Genomic DNA, 19,914 nt, shown 5'->3' with positions numbered 1-19,914 from the left:
CCTGTTTTTTCAAAAGTAGCAGTCAGATAGTTCCACAAGCTCGAAATGTGACGTGTTTCGAGCTTGCCGATCTGCTACTTTTGCCATTTTTGAATGAATTTGAATCCTGAAAAGTAAGTGTTGGACATAATTATGAGGTTTCCACCCAATAGAGATGAAATGTTGGTTGTGTCACTTTTGTACTTTGATCTGTGTTTACTGTTTACCAGGCAGGCACCAGCCTATACTTATAAGGAATGTGGCAATGAAGCTTTATTACCTCTAGAGCAGTAAAGGCTCTGAAATTATATGACTTGGGATTTTTTTTTTGCTCAAATGTATGAAAAAGAAAGTGAAATATTCCATAATCGAGAGTGCAAAAATGAATGAATCTTAATGGATAATCTTCCCCGTGTTTCATTGTCTTGTGTTGTAGCCTATTTATTTATTTATTTTTACAGTCTATGGTTGTAGCCTTCTTGCATGATTAGGCAATTTCTGGACAGCTTCCAAACAAATATATATTTCACTGAAACATCCCACGTACAGGTCCACTATAGTAAAATGACTGATCAAGATGTATTGACTTCTGGTACAGAAAATACTTTGGGTAAAATCCTACACACCCATTCCCAAACATGAGCAAATAAATAGTCTCTCCAAGTCTGTAGTCTGTGGATACCATATAATCAATGAAATTGGAAGTGATCAAACAAACACAAAAGAGCCCTCAGAGATTAGATTACTGAACAAACACTATACTGTATAATATAGTAACGACTACAATCAGATCAATTCCAACACAAGCTAAACAAAAGTGTTGTTTTTATTAAAGGACAACTTTAGTTGTTTTCAACCAAGGTTCATGTTTTAGGTTGTTATTAGAGAAAGTATAAGATGAGTGTTCATTTTTCTTCATTTGCTGCTTTCTTTCGTTTTAGGGATTTTAGCGGCTTTTGACAGGGGGGGTGGGGGCATTCGAGCATGGGGCTAAATATGTATTTCTTTACAAAATATTATGGCGATTTCTTTTTTTATTATTTACTATAGTCCTAATATACCCCAGGAAATTACATCTGGCCACAGAAGATCACAGGATCTACTGAATGTGAAGGTAGCCTACTGGGGGGAAGCCACACTGTGTTATAGGCTCAATATGTCAGTTTGACACATTCAGTAGATCTCGTGATCTTTTGTGGCCAGATGTAATTTCTTGGGGTTTAGTAGGACTAGAGTAAATAAAAAAACTTTGTAAAAATATACATATTTAGCCCCATGCTCGAATGCCCCCGCCCCCCTGTCAAAAACCGCTAAAATCCCTAAAACTAAAGAAAGCAGCAAATTAACACTCATCTTTTACTTTCTCTAATAACAACCTAAAACATGAACTAGTCTAAGAAGACTATCTGATAAGTTAATTAAAACCAAATGAACTATTCCACAGGTATGTAACAGTGATGGGGGTTATGGCAGTGGAGCTGTACCGCCACCACCTGGCAGAGTCAGGTATAGTATGCAGGGCCCCTTTGACGACAGTGTGATTTGAGTCTGGCTTATTAGCCAGGCTACCCTTTGACACCATCTATTCTAAACCAGTGGTTTTCAACCTTTTTCATATCAATCAAGGCCCATTATTGTCTCCACCAGACCGAAGGCATGGGGAGAGAGTATGTTTTGCACTCCGTCCGTGTGTGCGAGTCCATCGGTCCGTGTGTGCGCGCGTCTGTCCGTCTGTTACCAGCTAATCTCCGGCACCGGTAACCCGGTCGATGCCAAATGCACACACTCCCTGGATGCCAACAATGAACCTCTGCCCCACATTTTCCAGAACGGCCTGTTATAGCGCCACCAGGAGTCCGGCCGACTTTTGAAAAACATATTTTTTGATAATACTCCAGATTCTGTCCAAAAATCCCGCAAATCGTTACACACTATCTCTATAGTCATGTGTTTAAGCCGGATCTGTTCGATATTTCATATTCCATCCTAATTGGCTAACATTTTTGAACAAAAAGCCTTGCAGCGTGCAATTTACGTGAAATCTTTCATGGACTTTCCTACTATGCTGAGGAATATAGGCCTATCTCACCCTTTTCACATTGGCCTGTTATAGCGCCACCAACAGGTGGATTTTTGCAAAACACATTTTTGGAACAAAATGCCTCATCCAATTGCCATCCAAGGCGTATGAAGAAATGGCACCCTTTTCACATTGGCCTATTATAGCGCCACCAGGAGGCCACAACCTGACCTGCCCTGGTGGAGACCTGTGCCCCGAGGGGCACTTTATCTAGTTTATTCTGCATTTGAGCCACGGACCACCACTTGATGAGATTTAGTCTCTCGGAACCAAAACGTTTTTTGTTGTCGTTGGATCAGATGTCCACAATTCCATGGTGTATTGATGTTGGTACCATTAGGAGAGATAACAGGTTGTATTGATGTTGGTACCATTAGGAGAGATAACAGGTTGTATTGATGTTGGTACCATTAGGAGAGATAACAGGTTGTATTGATGTTGGTACCATTAGGAGAGATAACAGGTTGTATTGATGTTGGTACCATTAGGAGAGATAACAGGTTGTATTGATGTTGGTACCATTAGGAGAGATAACAGGCAAACGATCAAAATATTTTTTTCCTACACTCTAAATAATGTAGACTTAAATGTAAATTAAGTAATGCAGATGGACCCGCTAGGGTCCATTTGGTTTCATTTTACAGGTTTACGCTCAAGAGTTAAACATCAAGGGCGCATTTGGTTACCAATTCTCCATCATTTAGTTGGGGAGTGGGGACCACCTGGAACCCCCTCAAGGCCCACTAGTGGTCCCCGGACCGCTGGTTGAAAACCACTGATCTAAAAGCACTGTTTCGGTCGGTTGGGACTCGAGCCATTTGTGTCGCTGTCGCGAGTAATTATCCCTTTATTTTGTTTCCTACATTTTATTTTAAAATTATTACACATAAAAAATAAAAATAAACTTTTAAGAAGTCATGAAAATAGCAGATCTACAAGCTCATGCAACACATTGTGACCTTGTAGATCTTCTATTTTCAGTAGTTTGAGTCCCGGGGAGGCATCAAATTCCACAAGCTATTGAAGTTTGGGATAACCAAAAGGCCTAATTTTATGCTTTGTCGTATGATGGTGTCATGCGCCAAAAATAACTGATCTACAAGCACATTCAAAGCGTTGTGAGCTTGTTGAAACAAGCCCACCCCTCGGAATCAAAATGAACTGGATCACACTTCAACACCTACGTGGACTATCTCTGGGACCCCCAATTTATCTTGTAAAATCAATGTTAGCAGGGGACCCCCTAAAACTCCCTCAAGGACCCCTGGGGGTCCCCGGACCCCACTTTGGGAACCACTGCTTCATAGTAGCCCTACACCCAACCAAAGTCCTCTGCTACAGTACCACTGCACCACCTTGTGGTGGAGCATTGCAAGTTAGGTTCATATTGGACCACCAAACAAACTTATTTAACTTTAGTTCCCATTTGTCTAATTAGTAAGAGAAATCTATGAAAATCTGGGAACTAAATCGTTACCAAGAAATTTCTTCACCAATGTGTTTCTAAAGGTGTCTAATAACATGTACTAAAAGTTTGAAATTCAACTCCCGTAGGAAATTGAGTTATTAGCATAATATGTGACCAGTACCCTTAACATCCTATATAAGGCAAAAAAGTCCAAATTTCATCATTCTTTACGTAGCATGTGACATATGAAACTAGGGTGTTTTAATGATTCTGAATCCATTCCAAGCATTAGTTTTGCACAAAAAACACTCCTTGGGAGGAAAACGGCCATACAAAGTGATGAGGTCAGCACATTTGGTCAAGTGGATATGGCCTAATTTAGCCCAAGGAGTGTTTTTTGTGCAAAACTAATGCTTGGAATGGATTCAGAATCATTAAAACACCCTAGTTTCATATGTCACATGCTACGTAAAGAATGATGAAATTTGGACTTTTTTTGCCTTATATAGGATATTAAGGGTACTGGTCACATATTATGCTAATAACTCAATTTCCCACGGGAGTTGAATTTCAAACTTTTAGTACATGTTATTAGACACCTTTAGAAACACATTGGTGAAGAAAATTCTTGGTAACGATTTAGTTCCCAGATTGGTCAAATACCTGATAAAAAGCCCTTACTAAATAGCAAGGAATTTGTTTAAAAAGTGTTGTACAGTCATATAATTTCAGTTTTTTTGTGAAAGTTTTGCGATAGCCTACCTTGAACTTGATCAACAGGCGCATACAAGCATGTGTTTAACTCTGTGGTGCAGCTCTCCATTTCTGATGATGATGTAATTTAGGGACAAATTACAGATATGTTTCTCTGTTTTAACAATCACAAGAAGCTTTTGTTTAAAAGAATCCACATGTAAGTCCAGGCTAATATTGACAGACATTCCTCATCGCCAAAACGCAATGCTACATACAGCTGCCCCGGATAAGGGATAACTCAGTGGTTAAATTAAATTAGGGGTCACAATTAAAAGTATCTGACTCTATTAAAACATTCTCACCTTCATTGGTGAGGTGATAATGGCCTTGGCCTGGGCGGTAAACAGAAAAATAAGAAAAAGGCTGCACACTTATATCCACGATGCTGAATATTTATTAACAAGAATCCAACGTTTAGACCTAAAAAGGTAAGGTCTTCTTCAAGGAATTAATGGTCTTCTTCATTCCCTGAAGAAGACCTTACAGGTCGATACGTTGGATTCTTGTTAATAAATATTCAGCATCGTGACTATGTGTGCAGCCTTTTTCTTATTTCTTAACAAAACTAATCGTAGTTATGAGTGTGCAGCCTATTTCTTATTTATGTATTAACAAAACTCATTTTCATATCAAGGTTTTTAGAACGGAATCCTTTGAAATGGGAATCCAGTCAATCCACAAGAATAGCAATTTTACATTGTGACGTAAACAGTTTGGAAACCCCTTAACCCATTTTTGGGCGGGAACCCCTTTTGGTGTTAGCATTATGTTATGCTTTAGCTATTGAAAAATAGCAGATCTACAAGCTCACCGAGTGGCGCGCTACGAGCTTGTAGGTCTGCTATTTTTGAAAAGTCGACTGACATAGAAACATAGCTTTTTCAGAAAACTGTCAGGATGTAGAAGACATTTTTAGAATCTGATCTCAGGTCAAAATGGGTTAACTGGCCAGGTGTGAAACACCCCAACAACACACAAACACACACGAGACCTGCAGGGTAAAGGCGTTCAGTTGTTTTAAACACTACATACGTGAGCTGCGTTTTATTTTAAGCACGTTGCGAGACATAAGTGAACTACTGGGGGAAAACAAACAAAAAAAAGTCCTTCAGTACAAAATGTGCAAAGCAAACTAAACCAAGCGTGTCTCCAGCCAGGCCGGCTTTCAGATATATCAAATGATGTTACCAATAACACGTTTAAATACTTTGATGGGTTTGGTTGAGCCAGGAAGGTTGGCTGCATGGACACAGGTGTTGTGTTCATATGGTTGAGCCAGGAAGGTTGGCTGCATGGACACAGGTGTTGTGTGCATATCGTTGAGCCAGGAAGGTTGGCTGCATGGACACAGGTGTTGTGTGCATATCGTTGAGCCAGGAAGGTTGGCTGCATGGACACAGGTGTTGTGTGCATATCGTTGAGCCAGGAAGGTTGGCTGCATGGACACAGGTGTTGTGTGCATATCGTTGAGCCAGAAGGTTGGCTGCATGGACACAGGTGTTGTGTGCATATCGTTGAGCCAGAAGGTTGGCTGCATGGACACAGGTGTTGTGTGCATATCGTTGAGCCAGGAAGGTTGGCTGCATGGACACAGGTGTTGTGTGCATATCGTTGAGCCAGAAGGTTGGCTGCATGGACACAGGTGTTGTGTGCATATCGTTGAGCCAGGAAGGTTGGCTGCATGGACACAGGTGTTGTGTGCATATCGTTGAGCCAGGAAGGTTGGCTGCATGGACACAGGTGTTGTGTGCATATCGTTGAGCCAGAAGGTTGGCTGCATGGACACAGGTGTTGTGTGCATATCGTTGAGCCAGGAAGGTTGGCTGCATGGACACAGGTGTTGTGTGCATATCGTTGAGCCAGGAAGGTTGGCTCCATGGACACAGGTGTTGTGTGCATATCGTTGCTGACAAGGTGGAAACCTTTTGCACGTCCAAAACCGTTACCTTTCAGGAAATAGAAAACAAGAATCTGTTCCAAAGGTTCATTGTTTAAAATGTTTATAAAAACCCACAGACAGACGTATAACCACAAGGTAAAGATTTTTAGTCTACAAACTCGGCACAGTTTGCTACTTTTGCCTCCCATACAACAAAGTATATAATAAATAAAAAAAGATTAAGGTTTCTGTCCTGACAGCGACATTTTATGCTGCCTGGTGCCGGCCGCTGTTGTGAGCAACAATGAAGTGGGATTATATATTCTGAGTTGAACCTCCCTGCTCAACCAAGATACCAAAGTATCGCAAACATCTTCCATTTATATTTCCAAGTTAGATACAAAGCAAACACATCGTTTCTCAAGTACAATTACAACAATATATAGTTCCTAAAACCTACTTGGCATTATTTTTTTTACATAGTTTCAAAAGGCAGTGCACAAACAATGAAGAAAAAAAGAAAAGAAAACTCAACAATATACAACTCTCCAGTTTCACCAGTAAGGACGGACAACACAGTTGCAGGTTCAACAATGATCTCGGCAAACGAAAAGGCAGCAGCACAGAAGGAAAATCAGAGATGAGTAACATGATTGACCCGTAACTGAGTTGACAGGCATAGAAATGAACGTAAAGTATAGTGTAGTGCAGTACTACACTATACAGTATCGTGAGACTAAACAGAGTTGACAAGCTTACAGTTATCTAAGAGAGGTACTCTTTGAAAGATCATTTAAACAGGCTGTGGTTTATGAGCTACTGTATGACATCATTCGTGTTACCTCGTTTAACAGAACCAATTGGATTGCCCCAAAATGTGTACTGTACATACACACCACCCATCTCATATACTCAAGGCAGGCAATAGGGGAAGAACGTAATGTGGAGAAGAGATTATCATTTCATCTCCACAATATTTTTTGAAAGTTAGGCAGCCACCCAGCATGGTATCAAATCAAGCGCAGCAATTCATCATGTATGTGAACCATTATGCTTCAACCATTCAAGAGCATACCGGGGGGGGGGGGTCCATGTATAAATGATTTGACGGACGTCACAATTTTCAGGGAAAATAGTACAATAGTTTCTTCCTTTTGTGTCAATGTTGTGCAGCCCTAAATGGATTAAATGCACTTGTTCTGTTACAGTATTAGCTTTGGTAAACCTGCCCTACAAGAAGAGTTATTCACACAGGGCCGTGTGACTAAACAACCTGCCCTACAAGAAGAGTTATTCACACAGGGCCGTGTGACTAAACAGCAAAATGACCCATGCCAAAGTTTGAAATGAATATTTTCTGCTCTATGCTGATACCATTGTCACATTCTGGCTGTTGTTAGTTGAGGTAAGTCCAATAGTGGCCCTTGGAACCTTTTGAGGTTATGTACACTCACTCGTACAGTAAATTCAACCAAACGTTTAACAAAGGCAGCCCTCTGACAATAATACCAGACAAAGAACACGCCATCTGGAGCAGGGTTCGTTTGTACATACAGGTATGCATGTCTGCCCACACAATAGGCCACATCGATTGAAACTTTACTCACTGTAGCAGCGCACGTACGTAACCTAGTATACACACCACGGAACGCCACAGAAGGTAACGTTTCGCAGCACCTTGTCTCACGATGCAAACGTTGCTTTAACTCGATGCAGGAGAACATCACTGAAGCCAACGTCCCATTCATACTTAGTAACTTGCTATCGAGAGCTAAAGATTGGACAAAGACAGAGGCCAAAGTCACATTGACATTGAGAGATGGAAATGGAATGTCAGTTTTTCAAAACTTTTGAATCAACCTGGCATCCCCATTTTGGGTATGTTATTATGGGTGTCATTTTCTAAATTCCTTTAAAAAACAATAGCCTATCTACAAGCTTATAGATTGGCATTGTTTGCTGTTCATCACATCATACAATTAAGTATGTAGATAGGGCTTCAGTGGTTATTAACAACCAATGGCTAGTATTTGACTTGGTGTGGGTTAGATATTCAGTATACTCGTGAATCTGTTTTGTGGTTTCTTTGCTGTGTGAGTCACGCTGGAGCCTACAAAGCTCGCTTGGCAAGGTGCTGTGAGTGACGCGTGACGCGCGTACTCACACACACAAGCATTGTGATCAGAATGTGACTGCATGTGCCACAACATGCCCTGTGGTATTGACCTTGGATCTCAGCCAGAGTCAGACAGGAGTTAAGTAAAAGACATCCATACAGTCTCACATTTGGCAGAACGAGACTGTCGATTATAAACGTCACCTCACCTCAACGTCACCTCAGCTCTCCTAGCTGTCACCATGGCTGAAAGCCAATTTATGAAAGGTTGACTAAAGCCCAAACCACACCAAAGGGTCGGGTCGGGACAAAGCGTGTTTTAAGGTTTGTCCCGACCCGACCCTTTGGTGTGGTTTGAGCTTAACAAAACTCTAGTCTAGTCTAGCCTGGCCTTACTCTGGAAACCTTCAGTTAGTGCAACAATACTCTAGTCTAGTCTAGCCTGGCCTTACTCTGGAAACCTTCAGTTAGTGCAACAATACTCTAGTCTAGTCTAGCCTGGCCTTACTCTGGAAACCTTCAGTTAGTGCAACAATACTCTAGTCTAGTCTAGTCTAGTCTAGCCTGGCCGTACTCTTTCAGAGTGGAAACCTTCAGTTAGTGCAACAATACTCTAGTCTAGTCTAGCCTGGCCTTACTCTGGAAACCTTCAGTTAGTGCAACAATACTCTAGTCTAGTCTAGCCTGGCCTTACTCTTTCAAGTCTAACACAAGCAGATGCTGCATGGAAGCTAAGGCTTGTTAGACAAAGGTGAGCTAACTTGACAATGAATGACGTGCACAACTATAGTCTTGTGCAAGATTAATAATTAACTTAATTAATCCTATTTTGGACATAATATAAGAACTGTGTTAAAAAAGAATAAATGGAAAGAAACATCCAGGCAGTGATTACCTTCCGGTAATGTATTTTCCAAAGGTAGAAGAATGAATGTAATTCTCCCCAAACACAGACTGTATCCAATACCATTTGATACTGCCCAAATATCATCTTTATGAATACATCTCCCTGACAGAATGCCCAGACTATTTTTGGAACCCAGTTCTTATATTACGTGATTTCAAAATAAACAAGTAAACAGGTTTTATAATCTTAACACATTCCAACGCGTCGCAGCACGACGCGTTGTGAACTTGTACATCAACTATTTTCAGCAAGTGTAAAATCAGTCATTGCGACAGCATCAAGGCCAGCCAAAATACATTTCGACTAAATCAACTGTAGATTTAGTCGACACAAATCGTATGATATTTAGACGACTACCTTATTTCACTCACAAAAACTAAATGGAATCTAAATGAAAACTACGCTATGATGACTAAAACTAAGACTAAATATGTTGACAATTTTGTCAACAAATAAAAACTAAACTAAAATGTTAGGAAGGGACTAGTGGACAACTAGAGATCCAGTATAAGTAAAAAAACACAAGTCATTTTACACTTGCTGAAAATAGCAGATATACAAACTCATGAGCTTAGCAGATCTACAAGCTCATGAGCTTGTAGATCTGCTAATTTCAAGTGTAAAATCAGACCGGCAAAATACATTTCAAGTCGACTAAATCAACCGTAGATTTAGTCGACTAAAATCTTATGATATTTAGTATTTAGTATTTGGTTCCTTACATTTCTTCATGTAAAGCGCTTTGGGTACTTATTATTATTAGGGTTCAAGCCCAAAGGGCTTCACCTTGTTCTGTGAAAATTCCGCCATTTTTAAGCGGTTGGCAGTTCTGTGCCATCGTTCTTCACGAAATTCAATGATTTTTGTCCTTATCACTCGTTATCCAGACAGCATATGCATATAGATTGTAGTAAATCATATATTTGCATATTTAATTAATTAAAACAACACCGAAACAGAAATATGTTGAAACTCAGACTTTGGGGTAATATAAGACACAAGGTGGCACTGGGGTAATTTCACCAACCTGTTTTTTGGACAGAATTTACAAAATACATTTTGTGAAGCATAATGTCTTAACCATTTTTGTATATCTTAAAATAGCCCCCCACCTCTATACAAACTTATTTTAAGCTGCCCAATGAAATATTTCTGCATACCCTGTAGAAATGATACTAGCTTTATTATGTCTATATGAACGTCAACATGCTAAAATAAGCAGACTTTGGTAAAGAAAAGCATTTTGCTTACATTCAAGAGAACTCTGTGTAAAGTTGAACTTATTTTGTATTAACCACTCTGTCAGACTATGTGAGTTGAACTGTGCAACGAGACCCTATAAGCTAGCAAGAAATATGTACATTCTTTTCATTTACATTACCACACGTTATATTACTCAATGGATATGTAGTGTACAGTCAGTGTAAGTGAAATGGTGATAATGTATACAAAAATATATACATAGGTGACTTGTGTGTTTCATTAGATATGCACTGGGGAGGTTTGCCAACCCAAATTAAAAAGGCTTAATTGGGCCGGCCCTGCTATAAGACCTACTAGCCCTGCTATAAGACCTACTAGCCCTGCTATAAGACCTACTAGCCCTGCTATAAGACCTACTAGCCTATTGGGCCGGCCCTGCTATAAGACCTACTGGGGCAATGTTTAACCACTTTCAAACATAACGTCTCTATTTTGGGCACTGGCGAACATTTTCAAAAGGTTTCAAAATTGACCGGTCTGTAAGCTCACAACACGTTGCATTTTTGCTTTTGTTTTTGTGTAACACCATTGTACGGTGACTTTAACCCATTTTGGGCGGGAACCCCTGTTGGTGTTTTAAGCATTATGTTATGCTTTAGCTGTTGAAAAATCGTTAAAATGCGGCGCAAATCATTGAATATATATTTCAGAGCGAACATTTTTAACTAAAATATTTGTTTCTGGGGGGTCCCTGGAACTACATATTTTGAGATGGGGGTCCGTGGCCCAATAGAGATAATTCTGGGGGTACTTGACATGAAAAAGGTTGAGGACCACTGACATAGAAACATAGGTTTTTCAGAAAGATTTTAGGATTTTTTTAATCAAACTCAGTCCAAAATGGGTTAAGTACCTTGAGGGGAAAAAAGAAAAGGGGAAACGGAGGACAACTTGGAAGCTCTGTAAAATGTTCTTGGTACTGATATCATTTTCTGTAAGACAATGACCTACAGTACCCTTTAGTATTAACATGTTGCTATCCGTTATAGAACGGCCTAGCGTTGACTATCACTGTAGCACCGGCACACAATGCAAAAACACAACATTTCTGACACAGTCAGAACTCCCGACGGTGTAGACCATGAACAACCCGAGATGCGTACGTTTTTTTGCCACAAAGAGTACATTTTCGTCTATTTATTGTACAGTATGTATTCACGATAAGGACACACATTTGAGGGACTCTGGAAGAGTGACTTGTTTTTTTGCTTTAAAGTTAGGGGGCATGAATCCACCCTAAGAGGCAGCGTTTGTTTTGATACCATTCTGACGGTAGAGATTATAAAAACAGTGTAAGTAAGGCTGAACAATCGTATACAACACTACTATTGACCTATGAAGTGGCTTTCATTGCCTTGTTCCCCAAAGGCGTTTGTTCCATTGGTCTTATGCTTGGACTCTTCACGTTTGCGGTAAATCTACAAGTATATTTTTTGACCTCTTAATTTTTTCCTTTGCACTGCAACCTGTGAAACAGACATACCGTATTCCAAAAGAGTGACTTGTCTTTGACCATCAGTGTTTTAAAACCCAATTACCGCCGGCATTAATTCATCCATCGATAGCGTACTGCCAGGGTTTTATCGCGCGTAACACTTACTTTGAATAACCAAATATCCGTAATCGCATCTTATTATGAAACAATTCCGTGTGAGTTGACATCGCTGGTGCTTGTTCTCTCGGTCGGTGGACCGCGAGTATCACAGCGCCTGCTACAGGCCGTTGAAAACGCTTGTCTGGCCCAAATCTGCCCCTCCAATGTCAGTTCCGAGATACAGCCATCTGAAAACAGAGCAGACAGTGCAAGTGGATGCGCGCGCATCTTCAAAATGGCCGCGGCCATTGTGTGTTTGTGTCCCAGAGTGATGTTTGCGTTAGCAATATCAGCTAACGATCGAAACGGATCAAAAAGCGAATTAAAAGCTAGTTCACAGCTTTCTCGCGTTTGGCGGAGAAGGTAGGTAGAGTAGGTTCTCGTGTTCCATGTGACTGGCGCTAAACGGTTAAGAAGGGGCTGAGGAGGAGAGAGAACTCAGTGGGTCAAAGACAAGTCACGACAAGTGACGCCGGCAGTTCACCATCAGTTCTGTCAGTTCACCATCAGTTCACCATCAGCTCTGTCAACTCAGAATTCTGTTTCATTTGGATATGACAAAATCCTTGAATTGATCGAGAACTGATGGCTTACTGAACCCGGGCTTGATCCATTATGAAATCACTTTCTGACATTTAGTAACAAAATATTTCATTCCTTACACATGTGCAGCTTCGAATCCACTTCCAAACACGAATACACAACAGGCCTTCTTTCCTTTGTCTCCTTGCCTCTACTGTTAAGGCGGCTGTATGCTTCTGTGTGTGTGTGCAAGAATTAATTTCGGCTCCGTTTGTGTGAACACAACAGGCTATAGCTATCCAATTCTATCCTGTTCCCAAGCAGTGTAGAAAGCGTCGCTCTTGGTTTTACATTCGAAATTGAATTGATTTGAAGCTAGACTTCGCCCTCCCTCTCTGTCTTCCTATTGGATGACTGACCCACATGACGTCAACCCCCCCCCCCCCCCCCCCCCCTCCCTCCCTCTGTCTTCCTATTGGTTGACGGTGACCACATGACGTCACAGCCCATTAGGAAAACCAGAGGCATAGAGTAAGACAGAGTTACGACAACTCCGTTCACTTCATGGGGCTTCAGTCCAATGGCGGCTCTTCTACATAGACTTCTATTGGCGAATAGTGACAAAGGCCTGAACCTTGAAGTTTACGGAATGCATTGGAGTCTATGGGCTTTATAGTGACAAACGAGTTACATGAACCACGTTGACCAGGCTGTTTTCTGCCATCTCAATGTCGTAACTCTGTCTTACTCTATGGCTCTGAGGAAAACGGCCCGGGAATAAATACGATAACATTAACTCGTCCGGACTGGTTCCTCGAGCCCACAATAAAGTTATTTGAAGTGGACGGTATACGGAATGGACACCACTGTAGATGTGCCACCATCTTTCAATTACCAATATACAGCCAGCCGCCTTTATAAAAAAGGTCTTTACACAGCGGGTGCATTTTCTTTTATTTGTCAGAAAGTATTTCAAATTGCTGTTTGTGTCAAATAGTATAAGACGATAAAGTGACACAATTCTTATCCGGAATGATGTAGATTTTTCCCCACAAATGGAGGCATCGACCTGTATGAATGAGGCATTGACTATTCGTATTCCGAATAGTTTCATGCGACATGTTCGCTGGCACATTTATTTATGTATTATTTATTCGTCATGTTCCCGGTGTGTAAAGGACTTAAGCATTGAACCCCAACCCCCAAATAATGACTCAACGACTTATACACTTTAGAGTCAACGTTACTGACTTTGAAGGAATACTTCACCCAAAAAAATAATGCATTACTCACCAAATTAAACATTTGTTGCATTCCTGAGACAATAATACAATATTTGACTAATTTAAGTTAATAGATTAGAGGCTATGCGCGTGACATCATCGTACCCAGAAGTTATGTGGGAATGCCTACTGAGAAAAAAACAAAAAAGTTCTGGCCTTGACAGCCCATACATCCAAACAGAAAAGTCCTATCTGATTGCATTAAACGACATTAAACTATGTCGTTTAATGTTAGGCATAGTTTTACTGGGGTTAAGTTTAGGAATAGGGTTAGGTTTTGGCACCGTTAAGGTTAGAAATAAGGTTAGGTTTAACCGTTTAAGCATAATTTACTTAGGTTACTTTAGGGATACCAGGCTGAGCAGTTCCGCCGGCTGTACGCCTGGGGCGAGTTGGTAAAAGGGCGACTTTGTTGGTATTCGATTACACTGTGAGAGTTTACATTATTATTATTTAGTGGCAGCGGTGGCCGAACGGATAGCTGAGAGGTCTTGATACCGGAAGGTCGCCAGTTCGAATCAGCGGTCCGACACGTTAAAATTACCACCGCTGAAGTGCCCTTGAACAAGGCATTGAACCACTACGATGAAATGTGTTCTATGAGCAGGGCCTGGCTGGAAACAAGTTCTTGAGCTTAGCCCAGATACCCTGGGTAAATATAGTAATCATTTCATTTCATTTCATTTAATTATTTGATATAGTTTTGCATCGGTCTCATACCACAGCAGACAAATATAGAATTATTGGCTCAGGAATGCGAGGAGAAATGTCATTTTTTTGGATCAAAGTATTCCTATAAGACTAGTAATGCTCTACCTTTCCCTCATTGGCCCCCATCGTCCTAAAACTAAAATCCATTTTAAACCAATTGATTTGATCCACTGAAAAACCCTCTACTCAATGACCCAAAAGTCAAGCGAGCAATTACAGCCCCTTTTTTATCTGGATTTAGGCTTGATAATCCTTTTTGTTTTGGACTCCAGAGCAGCGGTCAGGAAACCCATTAATTGCCACTTACACAAGGCTTTGGAGCTCAGTGCGAGGCGAGGAGATAAGGAAACAAGGCCATTGGAAATGCTATCAACTGCTTTCACTCTCGCCATGTTGCCTCCCGCGATGGAACAAACGGAGACGCACGTACGCTTCCTGGCAGGGAGGCAACATGACCACAGCGGAGTTGAAAGGAGGAGGAGGAGGGACACAGAGGAGGCTGGTACAATGGAAACCCCACCCTTAAAGGAAGTTGGTGGTGGTGGAAGTGGTGTTGGAGGTAGTGGTGCCGATTTGGAAAGTGTAGGCCTCATCTGTGGGGGCAGCAGGAGAGGACCCATCCGGCTGTACAGAGAGAGAGAGAGAGAGAGAGAGATAGTCTCAGACAGTGGTTTCCAAAGCGGGGTGTTCAGGAGCCCCCGGGAGCCCGCCCCTGGGGAGGGAGTTTCCAGGGGGGTCCCAGCCCAGACAAACATTTTACTTCCACTATAATTCAATTCATTTGAAATTATCGCAATGCTGGCCCGATCCCATCTCTCTCCCCATTTCCTGTCAACCTACTATATATCTATCAATAAAGGCAAAAAGCCCAAACAATATTGTAAAAAAAAAGAAGAAAACCAGACTTTCAATACCGCCACATTGATATTGTTCAGTTGAGTTTAAAACAAACCATCATTTCATATCAGGGTTTCTGGGCCAAAGTCATTTGAAATGGTGGCCCGTGGTGTTGGTTATAGGGCTGAGAAAATATATAAACCAATAACCAACTTAATCCCGCTCGTGTAGGAAATGAAAGTAAATAATAATAATAATAAAATAATAATAAATATATATACGTATGAATCAAAATGAAATCATTTGAATAATAATAATAATAATAAATACAATTCTTGCCCTGATGAAGACCAGTTAACGGTCGAAACATGTTGGAAGTCACCTTTTTATCATCTCTTTTTTTATCTACATTTTTGTAACAATCGACAAAATCGATTAGTCAACCACTGAAACCCCATGTATGATGCCGATGTACAAGCTCAGTCACAACGCACCGCATCACATGCTTTTTTTTAACCCATTTTGGGCGGGAACCCCTTTTGGTGCATCATGTTATGCTTTAGCTATTGAAAAATCGCAAGATCTACAAGCTCATAGCGCGCCACCGAGTGGCGCGCTACGAGCTTGTAGGTCTGCTATTTTAGAAAAATCGAAGAACGACTGACAGAAACATAGCTTTTTCAGAAAACTGTCAGGATTTAGAAGACATTTTTAGAATCTGATCTCAGGTCAAAATAGGTTAATGATCGCTCATAATCGAGGCCAACGTCTGAAATCACGTTGATATTGATTTGAAGCCACATGCCCGGCCCATCAATCAGCCCTATAGTGTTGTTGATGTGTAGTGTACCTTGGGGGGGCTGAGCAGGGGATCAGTGGGGGATGGAGCCGCGATGTCCATTTTGACAGGTTCACTGGCTGTGGGAGGCGGAGCACTGTACTGCACTGGAGCTGCCTGCACGCACACACACACACACACACACACACACACGCACACGCACGCACGCACGCACGCACGCACGCACGCACGCACGCACGCACGCACGCACGCACACGCACACGCACACGCACACGCACACAGAGCTATTAAAAAGGTGCTATCGACAGCATTCAGCCACTAGCTTTCACACTCCACTCCACAAATACCTGTGAAATAAGAACCATACGGTTCCTATTTCCCAGACTCATGCCTAATAAGGAAGCACTCATGCAGTTTGCAGCATTTGTAACATGGCAGCTGCTCGCCAACGAACAGAAGCGCTGTTGTCAGGTAAACAAAACACTTTTAAAAAAAGCTCTGTGGATATTATTTACTTTATTATTCACCTACCAAAAACTGTATTGATATAACCTTCAACAATATACTGTATATGGAGGACAATGACTGTGATTTCACTGTAAGATTAAGCTAAACATAAGATTAAGCTAAAACCAAAAGTCCTCTTAATATTCCTCCTAACATTAAAATGTCCTTGCAGTATGTGGGTTGTCTGGTAGGCAGCACAGCCCCAGTAGGTAGAGTATGTGGTGCAGTATGTGGGTTGTCTGATAGGTAGAGTATGTGGGTCAGTATGTGGGTTGTCTGGTAGGCAGCACAGCCCCAGTAGGTAGAGTATGTGGTGCAGTATGTGGGTTGTCTGGTAGGCAGCACAGCCCCAGTAGGTAGAGTATGTGGGTCAGTATGTGGGTTGTCTGGTAGGCAGCACAGCCCCAGTAGGTAGAGTATGTGGTGCAGTATGTGGGTTGTCTGGTAGGCAGCACAGCCCCAGTAGGTAGAGTATGTGGTGCAGTATGTGGGTTGTCTGGTAGGCAGCACAGCCCCAGTAGGTAGAGTATGTGGTGCAGTATGTGGGTTGTCTGGTAGGCAGCACAGCCCCGGTAGGTGGAGTAAGAATATTAAACCCAGCTTTGGAGATTTTCCTACTTTTGAGGAGCTTCCATTTGATCCCAATGAATCTAGTTAAGCTATTGGCTAAACTTACTGTTCAACATGCGATACCTTCAAAGTGCACACACAGTTTGACTTGACTGGGAAATTAGGAAACGGTATTCCACTCAAAACCAATCCTATCCTATAATGCTAACTTTACAATTACTAAACGAATTAAAACAAAGCTTCCTCTTTCATTATATCTGTCCAACAAAACAGATGCGGAGTCATAGTTTCTAAATAAGAAAATCAGCTCGGCTTTAGTGTGCCAAGTCGTGCTTGAGTCTGCGTCTGGCGCCTGGTATGCAAAAAGGTCGTAGCGTTGGACGCGAAAGGGACCTTGACCAAGTGCCTCAACATACAGTTACTGTTTGACAAGCTGGGAGTTAGAATGTGTTTAGAAAATTCAAAGTTAAAATTTAAATAAACAAAGATGACATTCTGTGCTTCTGGGTGAGCATAACGGAACAGAACCACAGGATTCGTGTGGCTTCAGTCGTCAAGTAATGGATGATGAATGTGAAAACGAATGAGAATAGAAGATGACAAATCTGCTTTCGGATTTAGAGAATAAAGTCGTAACTTTGAAAGTTGCAACAAATAGTTATCAGCGTCTGATGCAAGTCTAAAATAAAATGAAATAAATCTCGAGGTCTACTTTTGACATTATTCTCGAAATACAAAAGAAAATTAAATAAATATAACCTGAAAATGTCCTCTTCAGGGGAAACTACACAACTACAAACTACACAAGACTACAAAACTACTAAACACTACACTACCAAACATGTACATGTACATACAAGACAAAGACACGTCTACAAGTAGAGTCTGCTAGTGTAGAAACATACCATAGGCACTCCTGGGTAGTACTGGTTGAATGGGATAATAGACAACAGTTAGCATTAGTACAGCTGCCATGCAAAGGAGCTTAACTGTGTAGCGTCATGGTGGCTCTAGGCATTGTGTTGTTAGGACATCATGACATTTTTAATTTAAAAACGTTAATAGCCTAGTCACGTGTGCTTCAGTAACCTCGGAAACACCTTGTTAGTTAGCAAGCTGAAAGCGTTACTATTTATTGTGGTTGACACCACGTAGGAATTGTCCCAGTCGTCAACTTGATCCAGTATGCGTTCATACTTAGGGATAGGGGTCGAGAGTCGAGACCCATGCACTTCCATGAAAAGGACTTGAAACCCGAGTTACGAGTGTATCAATGATGCTAGGGGGTCCTGTAACGTTACGTATTCAGACGACAGTCATGTCATTTTAATCAAATCGCTGATATCGATTGTCTAATTATGTTTTTTAAATTAAATTAAATTGGTCGTTGACAAAGGTTGTTAAACTAAACAAAGAAGAATAATTGGATTTCCTCACACCCTCGTTCACTTAATTTCTTGTTTGGTCAGTGGATTGCTTCCTAGGAGGATGTCTAAATCAGAGTGTAGAGTAGGAGAGTAGCGACACGCTTTGATCTCGCTGCAAAGCGGGTGCCTATGGGCTATAGTTCCAAACATTGCTCCTATGGCTGGAACTATCCCATTGAGACAAAGCGGGTGCCTATGGGCTATAGTTCCAAACATTGCTCCTATGGCTGGAACTATCCCATTGAGATATAGTGAGCACTTCCGCATTCCATTGTTACAATGGGAGTCAACGCTAGTGTTGCCACTCTCTTACTAGATTACTCTGGTCTAAATGTGCAAAGCGGTCAAAGGCGTATAGCTACATTTCACCAAAGTCACAGATAATAAGGCGGAAGCAAAATGCCATTCAAGTTCCAGGTTAAATTCTTGTAAGCGCCAAAGCTAAAGCACCCCAACGTTACAGTATCATGCAGTACCTTCGGCTGTCTTCCAGTCGGAACAACACCAACTCTGGCTGCCGTTGTGGGTGCAGGACGATCATCTTCCTCCACCCAAAGGTACGCATGGGGCCAGCACCTCAAAGGTACGCATGGGGCGAGCACCCCAAATTAACCCAAAGGTACGCATGGGGCCAGAACCCCAAATTAACCCAAAGGTATGCATGGGGCCAGCACCCCAAAGGTACGCATGGGGAGAGCACCCCAAATTAACCCAAAAGTACGCATGGGGCCAGCACCTCAAAGGTACGCATGGGGCCAGCACCCCAAATTAACCCAAAGGTACGCATGGGGCCAGCACCCCAAATTAACCCAAAGGTACGCATGGGGCCAGCACCCCAAAGGTACGCATGGGGCCAGCACCCCAAATTAACCCAAAGGTACGCATGGGGCCAGCACCTCAAAGGTACGCATGGGGCCAGCATCCCAAATTAACCCAAAGGTACGCATGGGGCCAGCACCCCAAAGGTACGCATGGGGCCAGCACCCCAAATTAAGCCAAAGGTACGCATGGGGCCAGAATCCCAAATTAACCCAAAAGGTACGCATGGGGCCAGCACCCCAAAGGTACGCATGGGGCCAGCATCCCAAATTAACCCAAAGGTACGCATGGGGCCAGCACCCCAAATTAACCCAAAGGTACGCATGGGGCCAGCACCCCAAATTAACCCAAAGGTACGCATGGGGCCAGCACCCCAAAGGTACGCATGGGGCCAGCACCCCAAATTAACCCAAAGGTACGCATGGGGCCAGCACCCCAAATTAACCCAAAAGGTACG

At 41.9% G+C, this 19,914-nt stretch overlaps 1 protein-coding gene across 2 annotated transcripts in view; it reads right to left on the bottom strand.

The window, feature by feature from the left end:
• Window positions 1-19,914, bottom strand: part of LOC306922204 (uncharacterized protein) — a 104,389-nt gene that overhangs the window by 26,414 nt on the left and 58,061 nt on the right. The window contains exons 13-14 of one of the 2 annotated variants that reach the window (XM_079499606.1): window positions 16,186-16,290; window positions 15,019-15,122 (exon numbers count right to left, since the gene is read on the bottom strand). In XM_079499606.1, coding sequence (XP_079355732.1) covers window positions 15,021-15,122; window positions 16,186-16,290 — 207 coding nt within the window. In that variant the 3' untranslated portion in view covers window positions 15,019-15,020. Of the gene's footprint in view, window positions 1-13,059; window positions 15,123-16,185; window positions 16,291-19,914 lie in introns of those variants that run through there. The other variant, XM_079499607.1, reaches the window with a different exon arrangement.

Source organism: Electrona antarctica (assembly GCF_951216825.1).
Source record: "Electrona antarctica genome assembly, chromosome: 4".
Lineage (NCBI taxonomy): Eukaryota > Metazoa > Chordata > Actinopteri > Myctophiformes > Myctophidae > Electrona > Electrona antarctica.
This window is presented reverse-complemented; position numbering and strand designations above follow the sequence as displayed.